The following is a 17,959-nucleotide window of genomic DNA, read 5'->3' on the forward strand; positions in this document are numbered from 1 at the left end:
TGTTCTCCTTTTTTATTATCCACAGATCTAAATAACAGCTAAATTCAGCCTTTATAATCATTCATCACTCTACACACAGAGAGAACAGGAAAATCTTACGAATGCAGATTGTGACCTTTTAAAAATTAGAGTCTTTACACCACTACTATGTTCACATTCTCTTCTTATGTTATTTATTAAAATCCCATCTTTTTGTCGTAGACACAAAATCTATTTTTTATATTTATGTTTAAATGATTTTTTAAAATGATTTTTTAAAACAATAGCATACAATGATAAAGCAGAACAGTACTTATTGTCCTGTGTTAATTGTGTACCAACCAGTTGTATTTCAAACCACTACCCACTGTATTTGGCTATATAATGAAATCAGAGTTGTTGTTAGTATCAAATGTAGTAATTAGAAATTAGCCTGCCTGTTTTGGGAAAATACTTGGTCCTGGAGGCTGAGTGACATGGTGACTACTCACAGGACTAATGAGTTAACCTCTCACTAGCAGGCATGCTAAGTGGTGGCAGGGCGGCAGATGCAGTGGCTGACCAGGACTGGCGAGGCAGATTTCACTTGTACGCTGTGATGAAAAGCAGACGAGACAGAAAATGACACAGAGAGAGTTATAAGCAAGCAGGATCGAGCACGGTTAGCAAAGTGTTTTCTTTGAAACAATTGTTGTTACCCTCTGTCCCCCGTCCTTGACCTCAGAAGAATGTAAACAATCGATAGGTCGACAGGTCGCTCACGCCCTCCCTCTGAAGTTGGTCAGACATTGAGAGTTTCTATGGTTCACAAGTCAAACTTCAGCCATGAGTTGAAAGAGTGTGGATCAACTTGTGACAGGAAATCAATTGTGCTTTGACCCCTTCCTTACTGAAATTAAAGAGGAGCAAAATTTTACCTTTGCTGGAAGTCATAATTCAGTATCGCTCTGTGCATCTGAGCTACCAGTGAAAATGTTAGTCTGCCTGCTCAGAAGCACCAGAAACTTTTAATAGCATAGGTTTAAACAAGTAACGTTACTGTATTAGTCTCTTTGACAAACGACTGTCTACTCACCTGCCTGATTACCCACCTATCTGCCTGTAAACCTTGTCTTCTTCATTAAAAGCGACTTCAATGCAGCCGCCTGCCTTTGTGTCTGCATTTGGGTCCTTGCTTTCTGTGCTGCTATCAGCAATTGTGCCAGTATGAACTGGATTTTTTTTTTTAACCACAGCCCCACTTTATGATCTACACTCATCACAATCAAACATCACACGTCACGTCAGGGCGTCAGGCAGTAAATCATATCTTTTCCACTTGAAACAGCACATCATTTCACACCTCTCGCCCCCGTCAAATGACTGACGCTCACTTCGATCAGACTTTGACAGATGCACCTGTCCTGCTTTGGATGTGACGTGCTAGAAAGTCTGTGGGAGTTGATAAAAACATGAAGAGAGAAACACGAAGTAAAGAAAAATCCCACCTGTAAGACCGTTTCTCTTGTTTATTCTTTCATTTTGGAAGAAGGAGAAAAGTTTGGAGGAAAACAGCTGCAGTGCTCATAAATCTACAAGGAAGGCTGTGCACTGTGTGAGCAACAGTGCGCAGCACAGTTATACTGAAGTGGGGTTGTACAGAGTGGTACGTCTGACCTGACTAATAATTTCATATCCGAGGCTTTATGTCTTCAATTCATGTACATTCAGACATTAAAAAGCCCACATGTTAGCAGTGTATGCACGTTGCTAGTTGCTAGCTAACGTCTGTACCTTTGTGGCAAATAAGCACAGACTGAATAAACAGTCAATTTTATGGAACAGGAGGTAAAATTTGCTTCAGTCTGAACCCACAGTGGGAGAAGAAAAATTTTGTTACTGACACCTGCTGGATTTGAAATATAAGAAATAAACTGGACAAGCTAATTAAAGCTGGAAACACGCAATAAATCCGGAGAAAAGTATTAGCACAGCATTAATGAGTTGTGCTCCTAATACTTGCATATTAGGAGCACAGCTAGCAGTGGCTTTGTCTGTTTGTTGGTCAATCACTTTGGTCAAGATGGAAATTAATGAATTTTTTACTTTTTATTCATTTACATTGTATGTTTCTAGTAAGTCACTTGCATTTGAATGCCTAGTGTTTCCCACAGTATTTCTCTGCTGTGCTATGCTCCTGTACTCTACTATTTGCTGTTTCACTGTCCTACTTTTCCCAGCAAGAATCAAGTTTTTGGAAAAGATACAAAATTTATTTATTTATTTTTAGCTTTAGTCATTCGACAAGACATACAGTACTGTGTTGAGCACACACTTCATTCTCTGACTTTTTTTTTTTTTTTTGAATTACAGCCAAAATAACACCTACTGTACTCTGCTAGTAATTTAGGAGCAGTTTCACTGTGACTAAGCAGCACAAAAATACTCACATGCACATAGATGTGCACTCCTACAGGCATCCATGCATACAGGAACACGACTTTAACCGCACCTCCGTGTTACAAACTCGCCATCTTATCATGCTGAAGCCATTGCACACACAACTTTGTCTTATTTAATTTTAAACGGGAAAACCCCACTCACAGCACACTGTGGTTGACATGTTGTTAAAACCTGCGTTTTAACAAGAGAGTAAGAGACAGACAGTCCTTGGCTCTTTTCAGAATTTCCATCTTCCCTGCTCATAAATTTGTTTCTCCACTTATGCTTCCTACAATAGCAGTCATCACTTCATGAAAACATTCAATTCCTGGGACTCTTCTCCTCTCCTCTCCTCTCTCTGCTGCTCTCGCCCCCTCAGTCCTTGAAATATATATCCAGGATACCGTCCATCACCACAACAGCCCAACCACACAGCCACACAGCACCTCTTCATATCCTCAGGCTCTTTAAACTCTTCCTATACGCTGTGCTTCATTTACTCCGGTGAGCTTCCTTCCTGCTGAGATTTATTTTAATTCATTTTAACCTGCGTAGTGTATTTTTGGATCCTGATGTTTTTCCTCCAGCGCTCACACTGTGGCTAACAAATAACTGCATGTGTTAAAACTCCAGGTAAATGCACATCAACCACTTTGCTGAACTGAAGAATTTGCTCTGTGCAGGGTCACGACATTTACACAATCTAAATGCTCAACAATCAGCACAATTTAATAGCAAATTACAGCCAGCACGCTTCTTGATCATCAAGGATAAAAATGTTTACAAATCCTCTTCATTACCTAATGGCCATAAAAGGACACAGTGTCAGTGTCAACTACAACCAGAGAGTTTGCGTGTGAGTGGATGAAAAAACAGAGGAGCAGTGACTATAGTATCTGGAGGAGTAAAGGGAAAAATAACATGAAAGGCAACAATGGTATGGCTGAGGGAAATGATTTATAGTGATGTGAAGATGCAGCAGGTCTCTCTCGAATAGAGTAGCTGGCTGTCTCACGGCGAGATAAGAGGAGGCAGATAGGATGTTTCCGTGACAGACAAGGTGACAATCTGGCCTCAGTGTGTGTAAACAAGAACGGCGCTATCTCTCCCTGCCCGACGATGGGGTTAACACCTCTGTCCATCAGCCGGGGACCCGTCATCGCTCAAGGGGCCCTCCCTTCCCCGTTTGCTTGTCAAGGTCTGGGAGAAGGGAAGTTGCACCTTCTGTCGCAGGCGCACGCCAACATGGCTGGCAGAGGGAGGAGATGGGGTGGCACATGGCGGCACACGCTGCCAGAGTTTTATTAGTTCCCTTCACAGCCTCAGTTGCCCACAAAAAAAAAAAAAAAATCAGACAAGGTCCACAATCCTCTTTCTCTGCGCTGTAAACACAGCAGTCCTCAGAGCCAGAAATCCCTTCAAGCAAGACTGAGTGGAGTGTTTGGGGTGATACAGTGGCTTGGATTAACAGCCCACCAGCAGCTCAGCTTCTTGTGTCAGTAGTTTAAGTATTGTAAGACTGATACTGAAGGTCTCTTTTCAAATGTATATTATTTTTTTTTGTGGCAACGCTAACAACTAAAGTTTTTAACTCCTGTTAAAATAACAAAGGTTTTGAATGGGTGCCCTTTCCATGACTTTTCATGTAATTTCTTTTAGTTAGTTCTACTTTACTTGGGTCTTACATTTGTAATTTTGACCATTGTCAGTTATAATACCATTGTTAACAGCACTGAGATTGCCTGGTTCTCCTGAGGAGTGAGGGGTTATTATGGGCTTTTAATATCTGTTCCACTTCCAAATGAAGACCTGTACACGATCTGGATTGACTGTTGGCATGATCCCAAATCCCAGAAATGTAGAAATTCAAAAGAATTGTCAATAGTTATCATGACAGACTGAAGCATTGGTCAAAATTAACATTAGAATTTAAGATTAAAGCAGAATTATTATTTAACATTTGCAAACAGACCCACAAATGGTACGGCTGCATCTATGCTGCGTTTTCTCTTCCTTTTTGAAGGCAAAGTATAAGAAACATTTCATCCTCTTGAGGCTAGTGCTGGGGCTTTAGACTTTTTTTTTACTTGACGATGGCAAAGGTTTTTACGATTCAGATTCCTGTGACACCTGCCTCACTGTGCCCTGCAGCTGCACCTGGTAACCCTGTGATCCAGCAACCTCAAGAGGCAGTGAGGAACTGCTGTCTACATTTTATTTTATTATTATTATTTTTTAAATCGTAGAGATTTTGTTACACAGAAATCACATAATGTTACATCAGTAAGCTGTATACTACCAGGACTAAAAGCAGGGATGAAGACAGTCTATAAAATCTGTTGGCAGCAGCAGCTACAGCCATCAGTGCTGCTCTATAATTGGCACTTCAGACTAATAAGAAAGGTTTAAACCAACCCTGCTTAGCTTTGAAGAGCTGCTCATTCACTCTTAAAAAAAAAAAAAAAAAATACCTGGGTTATATTCCACAGTTGTTTCCTGTGGTTTAAATAAAAGCTGTAACTAATGATTATTCTCCCTAGATTATCCCAAAGGACTAGCAGAAGAAAGAAAAATATATTAATTCAACGAAGACGAAGAGGTTATTTGCTCCGCGATTGGTCTGAATAAACCTTTAGTGGCCTCATGATGACTCTAGCATAGAGTCAGCATGTATAGGATTAAATGTACAGGCTGATATAAATGATCCTGAAAAACAACAACATGACTTCAAACTAACTGAAATCCTTCTTGTACTCAACACATGGTTTGCCACCGTCACTTCATTTATAAGCCAAGTGTGTGTTTAATCTCCTGGAATATGGCGACAGTTTGTTGATGAGCCTGTTTTCCTCCTCTGATGCTACAGATACAGTAAGAAGCATCCCGTCTGTAAGATCGACTGACTGCAAGGTGCATGTGTCCTCAGCTAAACCTGAAAATGCCACCTGTGTTGGGCTCTCTTTTAGCAGCCTTTCAGCCTCTCAGGAGCCTTTGAGATTTTTCCAACGTGTAACCGATGCTTGTGCTGCTCCTGTTTTCTTTGTCCTGTGCACATGTGAGGAAACCCAATCCACAGACTATGAAACGCCTCATGTGATTTTCTCAGACAGCATATCCTCTACTCCTACACCACACAATGACCCCTGCTGTTCAGTCTCTCAACCTTTAAGCCCTCACCTGGACCCCAGCAGCTTCACACTCAGCCGCCGACGTCGGCAGGTTTCCCTTTTGCACCCACTAAAACCAGTTCATCTCTGTGTCTATTTCAGCCTTGTGGTTTGTGCATGTACCTGTTTTTGTGCTTGTATAACCCAAATCCTTGTGCCCTTCTCTCAATACACTGTGTCTGGGAGTGTTAGGGGCGACAAGAAGAGAGGAATGTAATAGGCAGCGAGCCCTGGTGCCCTGTCAGCACTGCTCAGCTTCCAGAGAGGCCTGCTCATCATGGACTGGGCCCATGACGGTGCAGATTACACCGCACTCTGCAATAAGCCTGACACACGGAGCAGACAGAGATTTCAGCAGCAGACCTATTTCTTCCTTCTATTAATGCAGCTGTGACCCTGGTCTCCAGTCTCAGGCCGTAATGGGGCGAGGACACAGCGCACTCTGGTGGTGAAACACTGACACGACCACTCACGCTTGGTTTTTTTTTTTTGGTTTGTTTTTTCAGTTTTAATCTGATATTAAAACACATTACAAAGTCAGTATGCAAATACCCTCATTTGTTAAATTAAATTATTGGAAAGGCGCAAGCCTTGAACAGTCTTTTTTTGATGTGAGCGCTAAAGCCAAGAGCATGAATTCATCCAGGTTTGCACCTTAAATAGAGAGGCCAGATGGAAAACTAATAAATATGACACTACTTTACAGGTGAAAAATACAGGCATACCACGTTTGACATTAAGTATATATATGTTCTTTTATATACTGACTTAAACAATCAGTCCAGTAGCTCACACTACCTATGATACTGAGGAAAAAAGCAATAATGTTCACAATAAAGGAAAAAGAGTTTTGTGAATGAAATCAGGCAGTAAAAAAACCACTGACAGTGCATAAGCCATAACGTTCCAATGAGAGGAGTTCAGTCTGTCCTGTTGCCATTAACCTATGCAAAGAGAAACGGAGCATAGCCAACAGCACGGCCAAATTCTAAAGAAATGTGTAGAGAGCAGGCATTGTTGGAAACATCTTCCTGTCGCCCTAGAAGGACGTCACACAGTGCAAAAACAATACAGTTTGTATGCGACACTACGACACGACGGACAGTGCAATTAATCCCAGCCTCGAGTGACCCTAACACTGTAACTGGTTAATGAATCTGATCCACAGCAGAGGGCTGCAAGTTACAGCCTGCTGCTACTGAGTCAGTGTAAGAGGATGTGATGAATCATCAGCACCATTAAAGCCCTGCATGTAGACTTTACTGTTACAGTGAATTCTTCTCAGGTTGTTCATGGAGGCTTAAACAACAACTGTGTTCTGTTACAACTTTGGTCTCATTTTCTAGGTTTTGGCCATCGTTTTTTTTTTTTAATCAGTAATGACACAACTACACCAAGCAATGTGATAACTGAGATCTGGGAACACAACGTGAGCCAGGGTGTGAGCAAACTGAACGTTCAGTTATCTAAATCAGAGGTTCTCAACTTCTTTTGCACCAAAGAATGTTGCATCGAAAAAAAAACTTGCACCCCTCTCCCTATGATTAGAATGAGCCCATCCATCAGTGCAGCGGGGACGCTATCGCACAGGGCTTCAGCAAAGAGTCAAACCTGGCTCAACTTTCGCTGCAACATAATAAAATGTCATTGACGAGGGGCAATGAAGTACAAGCAGGTAAACATTCCCGGTGGATGACTTTGTAACGTGAGTGCCATACGTCTACCGTTTTACCTCACCATCATCACAATGAAAGAGAAAATAGTTGCCGTCTCGATAACTTTCAAGAGTTGTAAAGTCCTGTCTGGGAGTATTAGAAACTGTAGAGCAGTGTTTTACAATCTGATAAGCCTTTAAACGCAATCTGTTACTGTCTGTGCCTTAAACAACAACACACCCCCACCAACTGAGCCCTCTGTGGAACACCGGGCTGTTTTCAGTCTGAATCCCCACTAAGTATGCTGAATGTTTGGATTAAACAAAAAAAACACACACACACACGTATACACACATATTAGGCCTTTTATCTCACCCACCTTCTGTCCAGCTCTGTCAAACTCCTCCTCAAACTTTCCATATTTTTCTTTTTAGACGGTAGCCGGCTGGTTACAGGAGCATCGAATGGATCTAAGCAGGTGCAGACAGACAACCTTGTGTGCTGATGACATACTTTAGATCCAAATCAGTTCAGTGTTATGTAATCATTATTCACTTTTTTTTTTTTGGCAAAAGTGGGTACACCTGAAATGTTGGTAAAAACCTGTCACTATATTTTAAAGTCATGTGAATTGAAATACAGTCAGCAGAGTATGCCAGAGCTGAACCACAAAGTCAGTCGGTAAACTGTGATGGATGTTTACAGGAGACAGTCTGGATAATTCTTTTCTCAGATCTCAGCACTTGGTACAGTTTTAATATTGCAGACAGAAACGATGGCCAAAACTAGAAAAACAAAACCCAAGGTATAATACACCAGAACTATCCTTTAAATACAAATCAAACAGGAGCATACCTTATATTCTTTGTTTCAATAAAAATCAACAAGAAGTTGAGAAGAGCACACACACACATGCTCACGCATACATACACACACACACATACACATACACACCAAAAAAGGAAAAATGGCTACCCTAGTGCTTGGTCTTAGGCCAAGTCAATCTGTGGATTTGGAAATTTGGTGTATTTACAGTTTCACAAGTCTGTGATAGCTCAGTACGAGTTCATACCTGCTTTGCTGGATAAAATACGAGGTGTGTCTCATTTCACCTTGTTTTCTTCCTGAGTATTGTCTTCTATCACCACTATCTGAACACCTGACAACTGTCCGCTGGCATCCAGCTGCAGCCCCTGAACCCCTTCAGTCTGCCCCTCCTGCATTTGGCACTGTGTCTCCTCCCCCTCCGCAGCCATTGTCACCTCCATCCCGCTCTGGACAACCATGGCGGCCCCGTCTCTGCCTGACTCCCCGGTCAGTTGCAGCTCCATCACCCCCACCGCCTGCTCCACTGGAGCAGGGTTGATCTCAATGACCGTGTGCTCCTGGCCAGCGTCCACCTCGCCCTGCATCATCTCCTGCTGCACCAGCATGGTGCCGTCCACCACCTGGCCTTCTATGGGCACCACCTCTGTGCTGCCGGGCTGCTGGCTCAGGTGCACCAGCTCTACGGGGCTCACCACTGTGCCCAGCTGGCCGGAGTCCTGCACAGCGGTGGTGCCGACCAGTGTGAGGCCAGAGGACGGGTGCAAGGTGATGGTGTCCGCCTTTCCGTCTCCAGTCACCATGTAGCGGGTGAAGAGCTGCGAGCCAGCGGGCAGCAAGGTGACTGTGTTGGAGGACTGGGCAAGGGAGGCAATGGGCAGGCCTGTCACGGTGAACGGCTGACCCACAGAGGACAGAGAGATGGGTGAAAGAACAGTGAACTGTTGGGGCTGCAAGGCAGCCTGCTGGTTGATGGGGGAAGTCAGGAGGGTGGTGGTGGATGCGGGCCTCTGGAGACGAGGCCGCTTGGTCTGGCGTTTGGTTGGAGTTTTGTTTTTGGCAGGCTGTGGGCAGGAGAGAAGAGCTCGCACCTGCTGCTGCTTCCTCTGTTCCTCCAACTGCACCTCCAGGTCTACACAGAGCAAACAACACAACACGGGACTGAAGGTGAAGGCTGAGTGAAACCAGCAGCTGATTTTCTACTATGTAGTTTTTTCTATGGTTAGATCCTAAAACTGATCTGTGAAATCAATATTAATTAGAGAGGGTGGGTGTTTGAACAATATACCGCTGAATAAACTAACTTTTTTTTTAAAAGCACAATATAGCAGCTGTGGGGACAACTGACATCTCTGATTAGCTATTTCTTCTCTGAGCATACATGAGATAAATCATGTGATCAATTGAGAGTTGCTCCTAAAAGTGACTTGGTACCTAAACATTCTAATGTCTACTTAAGTTTGATTAATACATATCATGGTCATCACTTCAAAACAACAGATTAGCTAAGGCTTTGCTAAACAAAGGCTATTTGTGGTCTTCCTGCAACTGTTCTTCATGTTGTTCTCACTGTTCTGGTGTTCCACTCTAAGCCTGAGCCTGAGCCAACACACTGTGGTTTCTCCAAGGATCACACAGGACTAAAACAGGCTCTTACCTTCTTCAGGTTGGAGGTAAAAAAAAAAAAACGCTTTGCTAACAGTGGATCAAACACTGTGAAAGCTCACAGTGAAAACTCAGACAGGAAAACATAAAGTGTTCTTAACAGCAGACAACACAGTTTATTATTCTACAATTTAGCGTTTTATTCAATCGCCTATGAATGACCTGTGGTCTGTGGTATGACCACAGTGCTTGTGCTGACTGCATGAAGAACATGTGAATTGGATGAACTGATTATTTTCTGGTTAAAACACTGCGTGAGGTTGTTATTTCTGCACTCGTTCTTTTTTTAGCATCTACCCAAAACACATCAATCCTGTTGGTATTTAGACTTTGATGACACATTTCAAAATAAACTGATTTTTACGTGTACATATATATATATAGATGTCGATAAAGCTGTTGATAAATAAAGTTTTCTCTTTAACTTTTACCACATTTCTATGATTGAATGAATAAATGGAAGACGTCAACACAGTGGGTCAGTGAAGGAGAAGAAGAAAACAGCTATGCCAAGAGGGATTTACTTATAGTACTATAGCGTACTGCTGCTGAGTTATGTAACAACCTCCTCTGACATCAGTGGTCACGTTTGTGGCGACTCCTGAAGCAGAACCTTGTTTTGGTTGCGTACTCACTGCTGAGTGTGCTGAGGATCTGCTCCTGGCTGGGATCCGTCTGCTGCTTCCTCTTCTCCAGGATCTTCTTGACTGAGTCGAGCAGGCCGAACACTTGGGCGAGGTTACTGAGCACCGCCACCTCTACCAGACAGGAATCTGGGATCAGTGCGGCAATCAATCAAAGGGTCACACGGTCAGTCAGAAAGGAGGAACAAATTCAGCTGTTGTAAACAATCATTAAGTATTCAGTCATTGCTCTTGTAGAAACCAACAGCAGTCATTCTAAAAGCCCTCTGATGTTGGCTTCTCATCCTTCAGCTTCCACCAGCAGCTGAATTTGTTCTTTCTTTCCATTTGTTCCTGCACTTCAGAGCAAGCCCTAAGTCCTGCACATGTTTTGTCAGGAGGATGCAGCTCACTACATTAGCGTCATTCTGTACCTGTGTCCTGTAAGGCAGCCAGATCCTTCAGCTGCCGCACGCCGTTCAGCAGCTCCAGCAGCTCAGTGCTGATGTTGGTCACCACTTCACCCAGCAAGCCCACATCAGCAATACCCTTCCAGAAGTTCAGCGTGTCCTCTGTGTGGACAGACAAAAACAGAGAAGTCTCAGTCCCTGCTGTGCTCTGTGTTTATTTGTGTTTCACCTCCACAACAAGTCAACGCATTATTGTGAAGTGAATCATCTGTTTTGGGATGTGTGCCCTCTGTGACCTGAGATCTCATTGGATTCCTTCTTGTCTGCAGACTCCAGTGAGCCGGAGCTCCAGTCCACCTTCCCACTCAGAACTTCTGGTCTGTCCTCGCCCACTGCCCCGCCATTACCCAGAACCACCTGAGCTGCAATTTATATAGGAGAGTACACATTATGCAACACGGATAAACAAAAGAAGTGACTGTCAAAGAGTGTGCTGCTGTGACCAATGGCAGTGTGTGAGATTTGAGTGTCAGCAGTCTGTTGTTTGCCTGATGCGTTCGAGTGGTAAGGAAGTGTGTGGGATTCTTTGGTTTTCTCTTACAGTCACAAGTTTTTGAGTTTATGCACTTGTTTCTAAGACTTCATGGTACACAAGAACTTTTTTTTAAATTTGATGCTTGAAAACAGCCACTGCCAACTATGACTACAACACAAAGACCATAAAGACAATGAAGAAAATAGATAATAAATAATGGAAAACATTGGCTGCCTGTTAGGCACAGTAGTAAGTTTGAACCTCCTGCAAATTGTGTCTGCAGTTACACAAGTTTATACCAGGACTAATGAGAATTCTGGATTCTGCTTATTTGTGTAAAAATTAAAAAAAAAAAAGATAATAGATAAATAACTTCTTAGTGAGAATCCAAAAATCTTAGTCCCTGTGCCATCCATTGTAATCATGGCCAGTACGACTTATCGATCATTATCTCTTACATCAATGCACAGCTACAAAGGAAGAAAACCATAATATGGTGAACTGGGGCTGAAGCTAATCTAGAAAAAAAGAGATAATAATGATACAGTGAAGTGCAATCACTGTGTCAAAATAATTTCATGCAAGGAAGGACGCCTAACATGATGAAGCTTCTCCTGCAGCCGCTATAAAGATGGAACATTTTTGCAGTACATAGTTGGAAGAATCAGCCAGTACCGGCACAACAAAGCCAGGTAAAAACAAGTGTTCAACAGCCCATATATAACTTCATTTTTCCTCATTATTTTTGTTTTTTGTCAAAAGAAAAACCATAATATACTTGATTATTAAATGTGGCTTTTGCTTTATTTCATATACAATATGTAGAATCTGAAACAAACAACACACAGTTCTGATGGTTGATTTTTCAGAAACTGGACTTGTCAAGTCATGACCGTGGCACGTTCTCACCTTGAGAGGATGTGGGAGTGTTCAGTCTATTTCCATCAGGAGGAAACCGTGTGTTGTTGATGAGAAGGTCAAATTTGGTGCTGCGGCATGTGTTGGTACACAGTGTGCTGTGCTGGTAGAAGTCAAGCTGACCCGAATCCATCATTTTTCTGGAGAGCAGAAATGAAGAATGGTGTCAAACAGTAATAAAACAAAGGAAGAAATATTATTTTTTTATTTTAAGAAAGATTATTTTGATCTGTGGCAAATTTTGCTGGTTTTATATTTCCAATGTGTCGTCAGTAAACACATTTAAAAATATGAATCCCTTTGTCGTCACCATAAACAACGACTTACACGAGTAAATTGTTACAATAAGAGCTGTGTCTTATCATTTTAATATGCATGCATTTTCTAGCATGTACTGCCAGTGTACCACATGAAGTGGAACAACTGATTCGTGCCCACACAACCAGCCTGGGTAGTCAGAACAATATCTGAGCTGACTGAAAAACATGACATACAGCACGAGCAGCCCACAAGGCAAGCAGTGTAATAACTGAATGCAATACTTGTTTTTAAAGCTGCTCTGTAACATATTTTTATGAAATAACTTTGTAAATACTGTAAACTTCAAAACAACAGCAGAAAAGGGAGCGCTGGCTACATTTCAGAGAACACAACAGCAAAAACAGAAACACAACAACATTTGACTTTATGGAAAAGGCAGGCGCAACAACTCTCGCTCATGATATTACGGTAGCGAACCCAACCCACGCGATGACTGGCCGGATGTATAAGGATGATAATGGGATCATTTTAAACTAAGTTTGAAAGGGTGGTGTAAGATATTGAAATCATGAGGGAGGGAGCATTTCAATGAAAGGCTTTCTTATGTCATGATATCAAAATGCCTACACCGTGACAACACGCTTCAAAAAACAGTAGGACTAACAAGAAGGAGCGGCTACTCTTCAACAACCGTGAAAGTTCCACACTATTAGAGTTGCACGGATGAGGCCAGCTGCTTGGATACAGACCTATGTGGCTTTATCCAAACGGTTGGGAGGGGGGGGGCTGCCTGAAATGTCTTTGAAATGCATGAATAAATCATTTCAGTGGAGTGCTGTCCTACTTATGGTTTTGGTTGGATCAACGTCTACATGACCACGTATGACAGTGTGTCATACAGCAGCTGACCACAGCTGAAAACACAGCACAGACGTCACCTTAAAAAGTTGTAATGACAAATGTGTTAGCAGGAGCTGGAGAATGAAAGAAAACATAAACCGGATATCTATATTCCTTTTTAGCTCGGTTTTGTTCTCCACTAACTACGGAGAAAAATATAAATATCTAACTCTAAGCTCTGTGCAGGGTTGGTCATAATTCTCAGTGGGTTTGTCACTACAACTAACACTGTCCACATAACATACAGTCATTTGATCCACTGCTGTAAAAATATTGATTAGTGCAGCTTTAAACTAAACATGGACCTTGTTAGGACAGTGGGGGAACCAGTTCACCACAGATTTTCAGTGCCTTTAATGGCTCCGCTTTCATTTTCATTTCTTTTTAATCAAGCCTGCAGCAGCGTTTATACGTAGCTTCTCTGAGATGATAACTGACCGTTCCCATCAGTCAAAGAGACAGGAGATTTAATAGAAAACCAAGAATCATTATTATCGTCTCATTTACAGCTCAGACACGACAGAATACAGTAATGTCTAGCTCACTCACATAAAGCTACACAGACGATTTTATCTTGTCCTTGTTTTGGATTTTAATTCAGGATGTGTGAGTCACATCTCATGCTTGTTATGTCAGCAGCAATACATATGTAAGAGCCTGCGTGCAGACTGTGATGACTAATTATAACGTGTAGTGGAAATAAGCAGCACTCAGAGTACTGGGATATTACTTTTGGTTCATTAATCTAAATGGAAGTCCCCCTCACCTTAGCATGACTCCACCCATCCTGATGGCTCTCTTCCAGTCTTTCAGAGTGGCTTTTCCAGAAATGTGCACAAACTGCTTGGGGCTGATGAGCTGGTCTTCATACTAATGGGGAGAGCATTGGTTAAGTTACTATACTGAATTCAGTGAAAACAATGTAGATGATAAAATACCAGAAACAGCTAAAAGCAAGATGATATACTCTATGTGTATGTCTGATATTTGTTTGTTAATATTAACCTTTAATCTGAAAACGTGATATCAAACCTGTGGTATTTTAAACTCACTTAAAAAACTTAAATATCAAATGATTTTGTGGCACCCAGTCACCAGATGGTTAAAACACGTAGCCTATAACTGCAACATCCCCAGTTTGATTCTGATCCTCGCTGCATTTTTTTGGTCTGTCACTACTAAGCAAACACAAAAATCCAAAAAAGAAATGTAAAAGTGTAATTTTACATATTAATGAACTATATCATTTTAATGAGAAGACTACTGCAAATATACAGTTGTGATACAGATTACTTCCTATTGTTGTTATTAGCATCACAAAAAAAATGGTACCATGAAAAAACATTAAAGGGAAGTAATGTTTTGGTCCACCAAGTACACCACCCTGATAAAGCTGTGCATACTGATTGCTGTGGATTCAGTTAGTTAATATTTCTGTTTTTACAACCTAATGTACTGTCTTTTTTGCTGCATCGAGAGCAGCCTATCGTCTTCTGTACCACTTGTTCTTATTTATTTTGTGAGCTTTGCTGCTCTGTTGAGTCAACATCTTATTTTGTTCAGAACATTTGTTGTACTTAGCTGCTCATTACAGGTTCAGCTAGACCAGCTATGATAGATAATAGCAACCGTCTGTTCAGTGCAACTCATTCATAACAATGTTTGAAAAACTCAGCAAGAAAATCTGAAAAAAGAAAAAAAAAAAAAGCATAAAATAGAACATTCATTATATTGAATTATTCATAATAGACTCAACCCAGTCAGCCGCTGAACATGCCCACCTATAGCTGTAATCAGCACAAAGCTTTTGGAAGCTTACAAGTGTAAAAGTGAGATGAAATAAATAGATGGCACTGTGCTGTTATTTTGGGACACATGCAATATATGTTTATTTCCTGTTGAGTAACTGACTACTGTGACCTCGCTGCTATTTTGCTATGTATAGTAGTGTTTGGTAACAACCATTTGTAAGAGTTTGTGCGTCCTGTGACCATGTTTTTACTCAAAACATATTTCCATATGGATGAGTCTATGAAGACCAATAGGGAAACCAAGACACAGCTGGCAGATATAGCTGTTTCAGAGTGGACTTAAAAACCATAATGAATACCAACCTTCACACATTTTACATTGATTCCTGGGCACACAAATTTCTTCACTAGCAACACAGCTTTACTGTCGCCGCATGTTATGGGACAGCCGATTTCCACATCATCTCCCTCAGTTTGTTCTAAAAGAATGAAAAGTTAGACAACATTTAAACATGAGAAGACTGGAAGGGAAAAAAAACCTTGATTTTTATTGTGTAGTCTGTATGACTCACTGAGTCTTTCAAGTTGTCCAAACATCATTTAATCTCTTACCTGGATGTGCTTCAACGGCCATGACAGCTGCATCTGTTTCAGCAGATTCATCTCTGAAAAGAAACAGTTGGCATTTTCACATTTCTTCTACTTACTACACAGGATGCTGTCTGTCTATAGATAGGGTACTATCTATATTGAATCTAAGTAGGAGTAATACTACCCACTATTACCCACTATTAAAGCCTAATAGTGGCTGATCATCTGACATTCCTCTACCTGTGTTTGTTATGTTAAATTACTTTGAGATTGACAATTTAACGCAATGAACTCAACTGTAATTTCAGTCCCCATCCTACCATAAGCAGTCCTTATTAGGTTACACCTTGCCTCAGTACATACCCAGTGGTGATTGGTTGGAGCTGGAGGATGACCTGAGTCTTGTTAGGGTCATCGGGGTCGCCCTCTCCATCAGCCTTTACCATTACCACCTCCCCCATGGACACCGTGACCTCGTCAGTGGTTGCCATCACACTCACAGGAGACTCGAGAGGGGGGCCGGATTCACAGAACAGCTATCCAGGAGTTTGTTCATCTGAAGGAGGAGGAATGGAAAGACAATATGAAACTAGCAGACAAACTATTTTCTTTTCTTAGCTTTTATAAGTTACTTTCAAAATGAAAATAAAGACCATATAGGCACAATCACCTATGCACCTATGCAGACTGAGAAACACACTGCACCCAGAAATAACTAGATATCTGAACACCAAATCTAGTTTTAAAAGCCAACCTTTAGAATAGCAAGCTAACTTTAGTTTGCTAACGTTAGGTAGCTAACGACTAACTAACCCAACTGATGAAAGTGTAAACATATTGAACATGTAAACATACTGTATTGTCCTGCAGTTAGAACGACAGAAATAATAATAATAATAATATTAATAATAAACTAATACTATTTACTCTAAGTGTAGGTAGCTAGCTAAATATGTTTTCCCCTCCCTACCATGAACACAAACCAAACTTCAGTCTAAAATGTGTCACTTTTACATTAACGTGTCATTCTTATCCACTAATTTATCATATTTCAGAAATGGTTTGATTTACCCCCAAAAAATAAGCGAAATAATACGAGCAATATTAACTAGCTTAATATAAAACAGTAACTTGAGAAATTAACGGTTTCCTGGTGTGTACACAAGGGCTACATTTCTAACAGCAACACACAGACTGGTAACTTGACATGATCCGTGTTCCGTCACGATTTCCGTGCTTTACTGGCAACTGGCCCCCGCTTTTCAAAACTGTCAATTTATAGGCAAAATGTAACGTTAGTGTGGTGGTTTCCCCCGCGCACTGGGGAATTGAAAACTCAGTTCTGGGTGCTTTAAGGGGATGCTAAGTGACATAGAGCTAGTAGACCATTCACAGATTCACACTAGTGCTAAATTCGTCCGATTTGTGGCAGATGAAAGACCTCTATTTCTAAAAGTTGGGTGGGTAATGACGACTGCAGTGGGCAGCTGACTGCTTTTCGCTGTCGGGATCCACACAGCTCGGCTCGGCGGTAGCCATTATGGCTAACGCAAGGGCTTAACTTGACGTGTGGGAATCTGGACAATATTGTGAACTATACTGCCCGAGACGGGTAAAGCTTTGCATTTACAGTGTGACGGTTACGTGCCGCCTGTCTATGAACCGTACGTCCCTTCGTAACTGTGCATTTTAACTCTCCGCTCCCCCTCAAAATGACGTCTCCCTGTGCGGCGGCACGTACAGCAAACAACGGCACGGCGACGGCGTTGCCCCTCCATTCTGTACGAGCCTGCCTAGGTGAACCCCCGCCGCAAAATACCCGAACCCCATGGCTAGAGAAACCGTTTGTGCCGTAAAAGCGGCTGGTATTTTACCGCCAAGTGTATTTAAAATCACACAGTTAGAAATGAGCTTGTCCTTACCGTTTTATGAAGAGAAACGCATCCCTAGATTGTGGAGAGCTGCGGCACATGCGCACTCCGCTGACATAGCTTGACTTCCTGCTGATCAGCGCTCGCCTTATTTTCACGCTCTTGTAAACCCCGACAAAATTCATCTTAAATGACTGCGAAGTTACTTCATTTTCTATATACAGGGGCGGAGAATACTTAACACTTGATAACACCTTCTGTTATTAAACACTTTATTTATAATTATGCATTATTTTATATTGTATCTGTTTTATTTGCATCCTGGTTAGTGGTTTCATCTGTGAAACGTTTGAATTGTATATTTGAATGTGTTTTGAATGCTGTGGG

At 41.6% G+C, this 17,959-nt stretch overlaps 1 protein-coding gene across 2 annotated transcripts; it reads right to left on the bottom strand.

Annotated features, from left to right (window-relative positions):
• Window positions 1-6,875: 6,875 nt before the first annotated feature.
• Window positions 6,876-17,685, bottom strand: gmeb1 (glucocorticoid modulatory element binding protein 1). Of its 2 annotated transcripts, none has more exons than XM_041052748.1 (10): window positions 17,624-17,685; window positions 16,065-16,257; window positions 15,723-15,775; window positions 15,474-15,589; window positions 14,126-14,229; window positions 12,190-12,338; window positions 11,042-11,167; window positions 10,770-10,907; window positions 10,348-10,470; window positions 6,876-9,179 (listed from the first exon to the last, which is right to left on the bottom strand). In XM_041052748.1, exons 2-10 carry the CDS (start codon window positions 16,190-16,192, stop codon window positions 8,326-8,328), a joined length of 1,791 nt encoding a protein of 596 aa, XP_040908682.1. In that variant the 5' UTR covers window positions 16,193-16,257; window positions 17,624-17,685; the 3' UTR covers window positions 6,876-8,325. The 2 variants fall into 2 exon arrangements, with proteins under 2 accessions (XP_040908682.1, XP_040908681.1); XM_041052747.1 differs by having other exon boundaries at window positions 10,348-10,485.
• Between the last annotated feature and the right edge of the window lie 274 nt (window positions 17,686-17,959).

The sequence above is a fragment of the Toxotes jaculatrix genome, chromosome 13, assembly GCF_017976425.1.
Source record: "Toxotes jaculatrix isolate fToxJac2 chromosome 13, fToxJac2.pri, whole genome shotgun sequence".
Lineage (NCBI taxonomy): Eukaryota > Metazoa > Chordata > Actinopteri > Toxotidae > Toxotes > Toxotes jaculatrix.

Bases quoted from the DNA above. Each gene is read 5' to 3' on its own strand.
- gmeb1 (XM_041052747.1), bottom strand. From the start codon at position 16,192: ATGGCAACCACTGACGAGGTCACGGTGTCCATGGGGGAGGTGGTAATG. The intron at 14,230-15,473 runs GTTGGTATTCAT...TCTCCCCATTAG, and splicing joins TCAATGTAAAATGTGTGAAG to TATGAAGACCAGCTCATCAG. The intron at 10,486-10,769 runs GTACAGAATGAC...CACTGATCCCAG, and splicing joins GGCTGCCTTACAGGACACAG to ATTCCTGTCTGGTAGAGGTG.